The sequence below is a fragment of the Neolamprologus brichardi genome, chromosome 7 (assembly GCF_056152115.1).
Source record: "Neolamprologus brichardi isolate AB-2024 chromosome 7, ASM5615211v1, whole genome shotgun sequence".
In the NCBI taxonomy this organism is placed as follows: Eukaryota; Metazoa; Chordata; class Actinopteri; order Cichliformes; family Cichlidae; genus Neolamprologus; species Neolamprologus brichardi.
In genome coordinates, this window is record NC_142110.1 from 48,432,033 (window position 1) to 48,446,371 (window position 14,339).

Below are 14,339 nucleotides of genomic sequence, written 5' to 3' on the forward strand. Positions count from 1 at the left end.
AACAGCTGGCGATAGACAAGCACATCTGGAGACATGTGAAAATCATGCATTACGGATAAAACTAACTACTTGTAGTGGCATCCCCACAACCTGATCTTTTTTTATGATTAGTTAGTGACTCTTTAGCAACCTTATGTTACAGCTGAGGCAGTATGTGTAATCGGGGTTAAATAAAAGTGGGCCAAAGGTGGCATTTTATTTCCAGTTTCAGTCCCAAATGTGCATTCAAAAGAAAAGCAAAAAACTGCATGTGCACACAGTAGTACAGAAAAACAAAGATGCATTACTTACATACAAGTGAACCTCGCTGTTGAGATAGGATAAACCATAAGCTGTTTCTGCAGATGTGAGGATAAGGTGCATTGGCTTTGCATCGGTCAAGTCAATTTCAAATATGGAATTTTCCTGAAAGGAAAAAAAACACAAATTATTACAAGAATAAAAATAGAAAATCAAACAATGCAGCTGTTATTTTAAATATCTATTCATATAAGTTCAGACTGAAGTTTTAAACGCAGCATCTATTTTTACAGTGGAAAGTCTGCTTTAAATATGAAAGCTAACAACTTTCCAAATAGTTTGCAGGTTCAGAAAGTGTTGCAGGCAAATGATGTCTGAAGGTGGTATACATCTCCAGGTGGAAAATTGGGACTGATACGAAAGACAAAGCAATCAAGTGTTATAAATATTCAGTCACACTGTTTAGCCATATGGGAGCTACTGCACTGTCTATTAGAAGTTTTCTGGAAAGCCTTCCACGTTGTGTATGTAATACAGAAATAAAATCAAAACATTAAAATGTTTGAAAAGCACTTCAAGCAATGCTTCTGGCTCCCATTGTATAATTTTTGATTGTGTTATCATAAAGAAGAATGGAAAAAGAAAGGAAAACAGAATACATAGCAGCTATGCTAAATCATTTTTGGGGGGAGGAATTAATGTAGAAAATGAAAAATATCCTGTAATGAAATGACAAGAATTAACCTTTAGCACAGGCAAAATTGAAACGTAATATTTCCCTGAAATTCAAACATTATTACACTGGCTTAAGATGAAAAATGTCACAAATGCGATTTAAGAATTTTCTAACCTGTGACATGAAGAATGAAAAGTTCTGAAACTTAAGAGAGAAAATAGAAAGACCAACATTATTATGGTCATTTTGCACTGAATCACAATTTGACAGTGCTCAAACTTTGAAGGTCTTGGGTAGAGCTGCTCACCAATTTGCAACCTTCCCTATCTGTCATTAAATTAATAGGCCTCAAGTTGACAGAGGAGGGAGATATTTTACTTGCAGAACGCAAAAATAGTTCCAACCCCAATTTAATACCGCACAACTTTGATTTCATTTCCATGCTGGAGGAAATCTCAGCAGGGGGGACGTGACTATTCCTTATTTATTCCTTATACAACATTGAGATGGCAACACGTGGATCGCACCAGACACACGTGCAACCACTCATTTGAAGAGAGTCAAAAACAGGCAAGAAGAAAACAGTCTTCAAATGCCTGCTTTTGAGCTGACGCTCATATTTATGAGGTAATGTAGCTTGGTTGTATTATTACATTTCTATGCAATGCAAGGGAGGAGACATAAAAAACATGCAAAGCTATAAAATTAATTATTTACCAGATGTGCAATTAGATGCATTTGTGTAATGTATACTCTGTGTCTTGGTTGCATTAAAACTATCCCTAAAGGTGTAGTCAGAATTACTTATGTACAGTCTTATTATTAATTTATCTACTTCGTTTCATTCACAACCTGCTGCCTTAACAATGGCTAACCTTGGTGGTTGTTATGAGGCATATTACATATAAAACTCCATTAACATAATTCAACACATAATGTAATATCCAATTAACTATATTTTAACCACAGTAACATAATGGTGATGTGATTTGCTAATCACCACCCCAGTCACACTATGAATCAGCCTTAATTACTATGCTTCGCATATGCATTTGGCAAAGCTGGTGCTGCAGAGATTTATGGATTTAAGTGGTGGTGAGTAAACCTTTTGAATGTGGAATAATAAGTCTGGGTTTAAAGACTTTTTATTTTTTCGACAGACTTAATTCCAATGAATCCCAGGTCTTTTTACTTCCGCAAGAGCCCAAAGATAATTGGGTTTAGAAAAGTGAAAGAGTCATGGATTTGTAATCAGCTCAATTTTATGACTCAGTGCATTAGAAATGAACAACAGCTTTAAAAAAGAAGAAGAAGAAGGAAAATAAACTTGGAAATATTCCTCCAATGTGAGGCTTTTATGGGAGGTTAACATTCACAACTTTTTTTTGACACCAAATGCTTTATTGTGTTGTATTGTGTGTATTTGAAGGCAGATTGTTTTCAGACAGAACCTGTTAGTGAGACAATGAGCTTGCTGGGGAAACAGTAAGAAGCCCTCATATCAAATTCATTTACTTGATACCTGATGTTGCCAGAGTGTGATCCAAGAGAATTGTGATGAGCTCAGGTTGAAGCTATGGAAATTTTCAGGCGCATACAGAGCAGAGCAAATTAAGTCTAAGGAGACCATGGACAAATTGCCTATAAACCAAACACAGATGAATTTCAAAGACAGCCTTGCACGCTGAGTGCTATGGACAGAAGGATCACTGATATACACACACGGTGAGACACATGCTTTAACCGGTGTCTAGTACATGCAGGCTTGTGCTTAATGACTTCTGCATCTTATAAATGGGTTCAGTCCCCAGTTTGAAAGGAAAAATGTCTAAAAGGGGTGACTGCAGTCCCAGGTGAAGATACAGTGGAATTTATCTGAATAGATGAGTGGTTAGGACTACTTATAAAAGAAACATGTTCGCTACAGGCGGAGGGTTTGGCATGAAAATAATAACTTACCACAAGAACCTGGAACACAGTGTCTAAAGCTGTTAGATATCCAAGTACTCAAATGCTGCTCTGCCCATCATAATAGCATCACACTCACTTTGAATGCAAAGATAGACCCAGTTCTACAAGTCTGGGAATTTAAAATTCCTGTGATAGCCCACAGGAAAATCAGATATCAGTGAATAAGACAGGGGCTATAAGATCATATCACAGGCCGAAAAAAAAACCCTGCAAAGGGTGTTGAAAAATAATTGGCTAACATATTAGCATACCGTATAATGCTAGTTGTCTGCAACAGTGCAGAAGGTGGCCATAAAATATGAGCTACTGCTGTATATGATTTCCATGTGTCAGTCTCTATAAATGCATAACATGTGCAATACTGTGTTAATGTGGCAAGGTGAGCCACAGGAAATCACGTTTTTGATTCCATCTTCTGTGCGCGCTATATATTATTAAATTTAAAAAAAAGAAAAAGAATACAGCTAGATTGCCCTGAAGACATACTAACCTTGGAGAGGTCTGAGGTTCTTTTGTAACATTTAGTTTGTGCCTCACTTGTTGTGTTGCATGTGCGTAGAGCAAATGAATGAACGGCATTTCCTCCTGACTTCATTGTGCTTCATACAGAGATAACTCTCGGCGGTGTTTTCCTTAAATACCCCTTTCTAATGAGCTTTCTGTCTAACTTCCCTTCATCCTTTTGTGACTTTCTTTCTTTCCTTCTGAACTCTGACCCTGATCACTCACCTTTGCTGCTTTTGTTCCTGTGCTTTCAAGATACAATTGTTTTCCTTTTCAGTTTTTTTTTTTTCTTTTCTTCAGAGCATTTTTTGAAGGGCCTTTGCTGATGCAGTTTCCAGTTATTCTTTTGACTCTCTCCCTTGGCTTGAATTGGCTCTCTTGGTCTCGTCTCGGCCTTGTGCCAAGAGCCTGACTATCCAAGCCTCTGTGTGACATCAATGAGTCCTGTACAAGCGGCTCCTCCCAGTGAATTCTCTCTGACTGTGTACCCCCTTGATGCTCCCTCTATAATTCTCTGTGGGGTCAAACTGTGACAGTCAACTGTTCCTGGCAGGTTGTAAATCAGTATGAAAATAAAGGAATGGGGAAGAAGGTGATAAGACAATTTGGAGGACAAAGAAAAGAGGATGCAAGAGCAAACCTCCCTTTTGACTGGACAGTCTGGCATAAGATAAATATGTTCCCCTTTCTTTTTGTTTACAAGAACAGTTTTTTTTATTTAAACAGACAGCCAAAAGCAGATAAGGGGTATGTGTTAAGAGGTCACATGTCCACTTTTTTCTTGCTTTTTGATATGATAAAACATCCACTCGTGGTCCCATCAAGAGACCAGGATATGCCAATTATGCACAGTGTTGAGTGGATCACACAGATCGCAGACCAAATTCCTTTTGTGAACTCTCACCAGTCTCAAACAGAGTTCACCTTTTTTTTAAATCAGAGAGCTTGCGCCATTCTTTCCACAAACTACACTTAGAACTTTTCGCAATTAAATTTTCTTCCTCTCCCACAGAACATAATGTGCCTAATTTTACTCTTTGGGCCTAATAAAAAGGCCGAGAACCATTTCCTTTCTAATATGCTTTAAATCTGTTTTGTCATCAAACTGCATTTTCTTCTGATTTACAGTCCATTAAATGAGACTAAAGACCTGACGACATTTGCAGCAGTAACTGTGTCTTTGAGACAAAGACAATGATGTGCTTGCACAATGTTAGCAGCATTACTCGAAGCAAAGAAAGGCACAAAACCATATGTGAGGTAACCAAGCTTCATTCTTAAGGACGCTTGTGTTAATGATTCTTTGTATATCATAACATTTTCCAGTGGAAATCAAATTGAATCAGTTTAGCCTGCTGGTAAACGTTTCTGCTAAAGGATGACAGGATTCTCAATGGCTTTCCTGGGAGAGGTTAAAGGAAAGGACCTTGAGGCTTTTATTAATTCTGGAGCTGATGGATGGGCAGGCAGGGATTGTATTTCACCATCCTGTGACAATGTCTTAGCAAGGCTGCACACATCTGCTTTTCCCTTCTCATAATCTCTGCCAGATGACGGCGAAAAACCAATACAGTGAAAAATAATACGGGATGATCAATAAATAGCATTTGCTTAACAGAAGTTGTGCAAAAATACTACATAGTCTAAGTGAAAACAAACAGCAGAAGCAAGCAAACAAACAACGGACACTGATAAAGAAATGACTAATGCGAGCTGACCGACAATGTTGGACAGTGAAAAATGGAGTCTGGCCGAACAATAACAACATATAGATTAGAACTTTTCTGGAATTACTTTTCACTGACATTCCCTGAAGCAAAAAGTTTGAAAATCAAAACATCCCAATACCCTATCAGCAATTACTGCATATGTTTGTTTAGCTGGAAAATGAATTCTTTAAACACAGACCAAAATTGAACAATGTGGCTTTTAAAAGGGGCTGAAAAAAGCTGCGTTTCTGTCACATCTGGCATCTGTTAATGGTTAGCTAGTTATCAGGCTGATAAAGTTGGGAAAGGAGTGTGTTTATGTTTTGTAATGTGGGAAGAAAGTCTGCACACAATGTTGACCAAATACAGTAAATTGTGCATTTTTTTAAAAAAACATACCAGACACACTACTATCTTTAGCCTTAAGTTTCTCTCATAAAATGCCAGGTTACACACATTGATCCCCCATAGGACTTTTTTAGCCTACAGTTTTGTTTTCATGCCCGACACACATCAGCAGTAAGATCCCAGATCACATGACAGATTTTCCAACCTACAAAAGCTGTAGGTTGGAAAACCTGTCTTATGTAAAGACTGAGTCTTGATAAGGATATCAAGACTCAGTCTTTACATAAGACAGGTAGCAGTGCATCTTTGCTAACTCAAGGTCTTTACATCTCTGCGTTACAACGACATTTTGAGTTGTCACAGAAGAAAAGCCGCAGGTTTGACAACTAAACAATAACATCCATCCATTTTCAGGCAAGGTACTGTGAACACGTACGCACATTACCCAAGTTCTAAAGGAGCTCAGCCATCATTAATTCATACAATTATACCTGTTCTTTTTCTAATTTGAATACTAAAATATATCCTTCATCCTTTCCCATCCAGCTGAAAATGTGCCTTTAAAAGGAATAACACTCTTTTGAAGCTGCACTTATTTACCTTACCACAGCATAATGTCTGATACAGGAAAGCACACAGACTGTTTTACATTTTTTTTAAAAAGGAATACTTTAACATATTTCCTTCATAAATAAGTCATTATGTATTTTTCTTTTTATTCACAGGTCATCAATTTACATAAAGAAGAGGAGTGTTTAATGGTCTATGCAGTGCTTTTAACACTGTTATTCATTAATTTGAACACATTAAACCGAATAAAATCATATCTGACAAACTATATCAAGTGTGTAAATTATATGCTCTATCCTATGCCAGTTTTATTTCTTGCGAAATTAATGACCTCACTCTGTGTGGGATGGTGTCAAACGATGTATTTGAACACTGAGGTGTTTTTTTGGATGCTTCACTTGGTTAGAAGAACATGCTCAAATGTAGCATTGATATTTTTAGAAATAAATAAGGAACATTCATCGTTCGCGCTGGTCTCTGAAAGCCCCCGTCACAACATCGAAAAGCCCAGAAAGTTATAGACAAGAAGTAAAAACTGCATAATTACTGTGAGATAATCAGTAAAGTGCTGAACTCTGAGAATTAATTTTTGTCAAGGTACTGAGAAATAACTGCACTGCCATCATTATAAGCTTTGTAAATCTTGCTCAAGCCTATTGATTAGAAACTAAAGGTCAACTGCTAACAATGAGGGCTTTGTCCCTAAAACAAGCTCTGCCGTTACACAATCTTCCATTTACTTCAAGGCCAAAAATTGCAACAAGCTGTCTGATATTTTGCCAGTTACACCAAGGTTTAGAGATGGAGCAAGAAAGGGAAAGGAGGGTGTTTGCTGGTGCTTTTGATGAGTGTAGTTCTGCATATTGTGAAAATTGGTTGAACTGGTGATTACTCACATACTGTATAAAAGGGATTTTGATTTTGTGCAAGTTTTAGTTCAAGTATTTATTTTGAATTTTGGACTGTTGATTGCAAAAGTTCTTGTGGTGTTTTGGTTCTATCTACGATTGAATTTAGCTGTTAGCTCTAATACTGCTAAAATCATATGTCATAGAAAATATCATGCAAAAGAAATATATATTATATATGTTTAAATATATTTAAAGTTAAATATGCATAATTACACATTGCATGCTTCTTTTTACTGGGTATGGTCAGTTTTTAAAACTGACTCAGCTTTAATACTGTCCCACTTTGCATAACATCTGATAACTCTATAAATAAGTAAATGAGCATCATTAAACTCAGTGTAATGATAGTTCAGTGGAATGAAACATTTCATTTTAGGAATGCTGTGAACTGTGAGGTGAACATAGGTGCAGAGCTTTCTCCTTTTCAGCATGACAGCACCTGACATACTATTCCATCAGCTAAAAAGTAAGATGAATGAGCAGACGATAACGTATCCCTGTCGCACAGGGGAATTTGGGATTAAATGACAACTAAGCCGTGCTTGACAGATGGCAGCAGTTTGATTGTGAAACATTTGAACTTTCTACATTGTGATGTTTACCTAAAGTTTTATTTGAATTTTACCACTACTTTTCAGGTTATTACTTCTTTCCATAAAAATTATTTAGTTCAGACGAGCTCGACACTTTACTCTCAGTCAAACTGGACTTTTTTTTAACTTGATGACAAGTTGACAACTTGATACAATTTTTACAGATTATTATATCTAACTTAGATAGTCAGCATTAAACTCAAATAACTTTGACATGCTTACCGGGTTATTAAAGTTCAGTTTAAAGATGTGGACCTCTGCCTTGTCCTCTCTGACAAAACTGGTCCAGCAGCCAATCTCATTCACGATCCACGGACTGCCTTTCTCCCCTTTAGAAGTCACCGGGGTGCATGTCTGACTTGTGGCTGAAAGAAATGAAGTAAAAATAGTTAAATATGAACAGCAGCATGTTTTTAAGTTGCAGTAAATAATGAAACTCCCTGTATTCTCTCGTCTCATATCTTAAATAGCTTGTATTGCAAGAATTTGAATCCATCTGTAACAATCCTGTCATATTTTGACATAACAGGAGAAAAACCAAAAGAAAACCTTCACGTGTGAAAGTCAAAACGCTATTATTTAAAAGAAAGATAAACCCAGCAATGTTACAGATTTCTTGTCAGAACAGGGCTAAATTTGTTATTAATCATTTTGAAAGCTTTCCCCTGGTCGCAGAGAATGGATGTTAAATGTGTGGGTAGGACTACATTGTTTAAAAACAGATCCGCTGGTTCACGTTTATCAGACGTGTCAGGACACGGGGCTGCGGTCATTCATCACCGTGCTCACTCTGCTCCCTGCTAGAAGACTGCTGTTTAACCTGAGGATCCAAGTCTTGGGAGGCTGAATTAATCCAGCCAAGGGTGTATGATCACTGGTGAGGGTGGGTATAAATGCCTGCTTTTTGACCTGGACTGTGTATGCGCGTCTGTGTGCCAGAGATCTATTGTGCTAGACTAGAATGAATATGTGTGCACGCATGCTTATTCTAACCTGTATAAAGTTGCCAGGGACAAAATATTCTTCAACAAACTTCGTCTTTCCTCAAGAAAAAAGGTCAGAGGCTTTTTCCAGCTCAATTAGAGATCGCTTTCCTTGCCCATCGCTCACCGTTCGCTGACTATAGATGACAGAGTTTAAGTGGGTTATTCTAGAAGTTTTCAGGCACTAGTCATAGCCACATCACGGCTGACACAGTCACTAGTTTGGATTTACTCCTTACAGAGTCTTCCTTAGCCCACCTGCACATGGAATGAGCTTTCATTAAATCAGTCAGAACTGATCTACACTCAAAAATAAGATAAGCATATCCATTGTGTGATGAATATACGCAACATATGCCGAAACATCCACTATTCATGCCTCAATCACCCTCAAAGCAGCTGGCACCGAAGCACATAAGTGAGCGAGCGTGGTATCATGACAGAAGCGACGAATTTACTAAGCAAATGCTGCATAACACTGCGCTCCACTGGCTTTTATGATGCATTTGGTCTGTTTACCTAGCAGGCCACAATTCATCACAGAGGAGATCTGGAGTGAGGCAAGCGAGACAGAGACAGGAGAATAGGGTGGAAGGGGTTAATGGATACATTACGAGGATTGGAAAGCTAACCGGATGTGCCTTATTTAGAAGTGGCACTAATCAGCGGCCTTGTTTGAGGCCATCATCACTGCTGGTGGGCGAGAGTGGCCAGAGATTGTGATAAAAATGGGACAAAGATGGATAAATGCAACAAACAACGGCAAGATAGTGGGAGCAAGAGCATGTTACATAATCAGCTCTTTGTCTCCTTTAATGGGCTGGTTTTTTGTGCTTTGTTTTGTTTGTTTTTTTTTTTGGGGGGGGGGGGGGGGTATTCAATTGGTAAATTCACATGTTTTTTTTTCTCCTCACATTACCTGTGACCTAAGATATCCCTGATGAAAATAGGCTGCTTTTAATTTAAACTCAGTTATATCATTGTTATCACATCACTTTTGTGCACTGTAGAAGTGATGCATCTTTTTATGTTCCACATGGTGTTTTTTTCCCTCCTAGATTGTGGAACAAGTCGTCTCATTATTCCATGAAGTTAGGAACATATTTGGCACAAATTGAGGGACTTGGGAGGCCTGTATTATTTGTAAATCGTCATCTTCACTGTTTCTCAGTCTGCTCAGCGTCAAACTAAAAGTTTTCCTGAAAATCCAGATGGGGAGCCATCCATACTTTGCTTTCTCTTTTTTTCCCTCTGCCTTTCACCCCAGAGGTCAAGGCTGGCTTCCTGTTATTCTGCTCCTCTGTGTTAATGTTTGTTGCTCAATAACCACAACCATAAAGTTATTTCTCTCTTGTTCTGCTGTCATAGAGTCAACGGCCCATGACTGTTGCCCAAGAGCTCTGGGTATAAATCACTCTGACCACACAAGAATGTGCGTGTATGTTTGCGTGCTTGTGCGTGCTTGTGTCACCAGCCTCCTTTTTTTACGAGTCACCATCGGATATGAAGAACATTCATTTTGCCCTCTTGCCCCCGGAAATGCCAATGGCCTCGCTAAGCGGTCTGCTGGTAAATGAGGTATAGAAGAACTATTTCATTCGCTGTCCTCTTTATCTACTTATATCAGTCGCCTCCATTTTCCATTCCATGAGAAGACGTGTTTATGGATGCTGCTGATTTTCTATTTAGATGTTAGGTATCAGGGGTAGATATAAATAGAAAACATAATTGAAGACAGAAAATACCCCCGATTCATGAAATAAGATTTGATCTTAAAGCCTTCTTTAATCTTTATTCCTTTCCTTTTCAGTAGTTGTATATGTCATGTCTGTTATTTTATAGACCTAAACAGGCTACTTAGAAATCCATCTCTTATGAAAACAGACGTGAAGACAGTTTTATTCAACGGGAGACCGATGAAACCCAATCGTAGCAAACCGATCGAAAGCTTATAAAATAAAACCAAGTCTGTAGTCAAAATCAATAATTGTCAATTTGCTGTTTGTAAAAGAGACTTTGGACAAGGTTCATATTTGCGGATTAAGCCGATATCTGTGACTGATGAAAACCATACTGCATGACACACTTGTCTGAGGGGGGGAATCCATCTGGTCCCTTTGCGTGTCCAGGTTCTATCTGCTCCTGCTTTCTTAACCTTCAGGGCATTCTACCAGAGGATGGGAGACGGACTCAGAAAATGACAGACATCCGTTTTCCACATGTTCAATTGTGCATGGGACCATTAATCCAGCATCAACACTGTGCCCATTTTAGGAAATCTGAGGATCAGCTTGACATCAACTATGTTCTGCTTCATAGCTCTACTTTATTTATTTATTTGTTAGCAATTATGCATACACATATTGATCTCAATGAGTAGAGATGCAGTCTATCAGATTTGCAGTACTGTGTAAAAGTTTGTATTCCAAGGAGACAGATTTGTGGTCTTCGGCAGTAGTTCTCAAGGTTTTTTTGTAGGCCTTTCAAACTTTATTTTCCTTTTGGACATTGGCTGCTTTAAACTCTCTTTCATCCTTGTACTTTACCATTTTAATAGGAATGATTATTTTGGTTTTTTAAATAATTTTTTTGTTAAGCTACTTAACACCCATCTATGAATTGTTCAAACTTCAAAAAGGGACAATCTTGAGGGATGAACCAGCGTTGTGGTCACACAACAGACAATTTATCAAAGAACCAACTTTAAATTGTATTTTTAGGCCCTTTGTTAGTAGCAGCGTGTTGCAAAAACACTTCTTTAGTTACAAAAATTGACAGAGACAACACAATTTTACACAGGACCTGCATCTGGGCCTTCAGTTGATCCATTTACTGTTCACTGGAGCCTCATCAGAAATGGTGTCAGTGGAAGGCTGACTGTCAAGCAGCCATTCTTAAAGAAGTGAAATGGTCAGAAAAGGCTGATGTATGCCAAATTACACAATAACTGGACTGAAAATCAGTGGCAACAGTTCTTATAGAGTGATGAATTAATATTTTAAAATTCTGGTTCAAATCATCATCAATATGTATGGAGGAGGTCAGGAAAGAGGTACAACAGTGAGTGTCTACAACCATCTGAAACACAGTGAAGGTGCTGTCATTGTTTGGGGCTTCATTCTGCCAGTGGTGTTGGGCATCTTGTTAAAACTGATTGAATTACAAACACAGAAAAATTACACTAGATTGACCATGCAATACCAGCTGGAAACCACACGACTGACAATGTATGCATTTTTCATCATGAGAATGGCCTGAAAAACACACTAGCAATGAAGCAAAATGATACCTGAATAGAACAGCACACAATGGAACAGTATCAGTCATGCACTGATCTCCCCAGAGCCCTGACCTCAACATTATTTAAGCAGTGTGGGATCATCTTGACGGAGAACAGAATAAAAGGCAGCCAACATTCAAAGAAGACCTCTGAGTGTCCTTCAAGAGGCCTGCAGAAGTACCCCTGAAGACAGAAGAAATGGCAATAAAGCTTGACTTTATTCAGTTCAGATTTTCTTGAGAAATAAAAGCTGTCTTAGAAAATATAGATTTCCAAGCTTATTAGGATTGTACAAACTATGTTTTTGCCTTATATATTGTATTCCCATGTAAGTCTGCACAAGTTTCAATACATTGCTGCACCTATTTCCCATGTTCCTGCAAAAATATAAAGTAATGAAGTGTGGCTCAAGACCGTTGCACAGCGCTGTAGCAACTAGCTAATTTCCATCGGTAATCCCTAAGCAGGTAACAATATCAAATGCACATGTTTTGACAAAACCCGCCTTCTCATCTCACCCCAAACACATACACACCATAAAACACAAATACATATAGTTCCCTATTCCATCCCCAGGCTACCCCTGCAGTGTAAAACACTGCATAGATATCAAGACAAGATAATACAGGGATAAAAATATCTGATTAATGTGAACAACACTGGTACTCAAGTGCTCATTCAATAAATGGCCATACTTTATTATGCTTAGCTCAGCAAGCTACATTTTATTTTGTCACGCTTGTTTTACACTTAGTTTCAGTTAGCAGTGAGGTCAGGTTGGGTTCTTTATGTAAAAATGTTATCATGCTAACGCTAGCATTTTACGAAAGTATCACCTGACTGAGTCAGAAAGTAAGCCTCACAAAACAGAGCGCAGATTTGTCTGGTCTAGACCTCAGGATGAGAAATGTGTGACATCTTATTTTTTTATGTATTAATTACATTATGCTAATTTTAATATTTTTAGACTGCAGCTTGACTGACCAGCAACACCCCACTAAACACATTATCCACGTGTGCACCAAAGTGTTCTTCCACATTGTTTTTTAGATTTAAATTAAAACACTTTGGAAAAATGTAATTAATTCGGGATGCCAACCTGAACCTCTCAAATGAAGTATCACTGTCCAGGAGGGAGCCACATAATTATGAAGAGTGCAGTGTAGCTGAACTGAGGCCAGAGGCTGTGCTTGGAGACTTGGGGTGATTTATCATTATTAAGATCAAAGGTACCCTACACATTGCTGATATCCTAACTTGATACGTGTTCAAACTCAAATCTGTTCCTTTTACATTTGTGCAAAATTATTGTAACACGTTCATGGGAAGCAAATCTTCTCTACAAAAATTGAAAACATATACTGTCTAGTCATCACACAATATGCTACCAGCGTCAAGTAAGTGTTTGTGAATCCACAAAAGAACAAGCTGAATGTTCCCAAGGTTATCAAGTTATTACAAATGCTAGGAAATAGTATAATACGGGCACCTGTGCACTGGCGCTAGCATTTGATAGGCTGAATGGGGATATGTGGAACTCTTTGCTTTCAGTGCTACAAGTACTATAACATAACGTATTTGACCTTTTTTAAAGAATATGTTAGCTAATCATTACTTATGTGCACACAGTGCATTTCAGTATAACTCTCTTGCTCACATCACAAATCCTAGAAATTATTCACTATGGCTCCAGACTGTCTATAACTGCCAGGAAAAGGAGAAGCACATATATGCAAAAAGTAAAGTTCACTTTTCAGTCAGCTTCTCATTTTGAATATATTCTAGGGTGTCAGCATGTCATTGGTCAGCAAAAATAAAAAGGACTAAAGCTGACTCCGGTAATGGGAGCAATAACATTAAAGAAGACTGTGAACAGCAAATACAACATCTCTTTTATGGGAAAGCACCCTTGATGTAATGAACCCCAGATAAATTGTGCTTGGTATATTCAAACAGTTTTGGTTTTGCAGAGACTGATGTTGCACATAGTCAGCACACACAAATAATTATTTAGTTGCATTATTTGCCACAAACATGCGCAATTTAGGTAGTTTTACATGATGTTTTACGGCGTTCTTAAAGATCTCAAAAGCCCAGGACTGTTTGTGCGTTTCGTTAACTTGAAGCAACCCCACCGTGCAGAATGCTGACAGCCACCAGCGAGTCCTTGAATTTAAAAAGTTCCATCACACCCTAACTAAATGCTGATTTTGATTCAAAGCACTGAGTACTTGCTGTTCAATAACTTGCTGCCTTTTCATTCACCTCAGGAAAGCAAGCAGGCAGGCTTGATTTCATGCCCGATCTTTCACGCACACCCTCATTGTGAGTCTCTGTGGAAAAATGGAGCTACTTGCCTGGAGTGTATGCAAAACGAAGGCTTGCAAAACTTGCAGTAGGATGGTTTAAAAGCGAGAGAGAAAGAGAAAGAGAGAGAAAGGGAGGAGAGAGGAAAGGGATAAAAAAAAAAAACAGGAGGGGGAAACCCTGACAGCAAACAACATCAAGACCAGCTGTCTCCCATGGTCCCTTGGGGTCAAGTAAACTGTTTGTG

General features: G+C 38.2%; 1 protein-coding gene across 2 annotated transcripts in view; it reads right to left on the reverse strand.

Moving 5' to 3' along the window:
* The window catches only part of eng (endoglin), a 42,271-nt gene that overhangs the window by 17,326 nt on the left and 10,606 nt on the right, over positions 1–14,339 (reverse strand). For both annotated transcript variants that reach the window (XM_006788986.3, XM_006788985.3), the window contains exons 3-4: positions 7,745–7,887; positions 292–405 (exon numbers count right to left, since the gene is read on the reverse strand). In XM_006788986.3, coding sequence (XP_006789049.1) covers positions 292–405; positions 7,745–7,887 — 257 coding nt within the window. The remainder of the gene's footprint in view (positions 1–291; positions 406–7,744; positions 7,888–14,339) is intronic.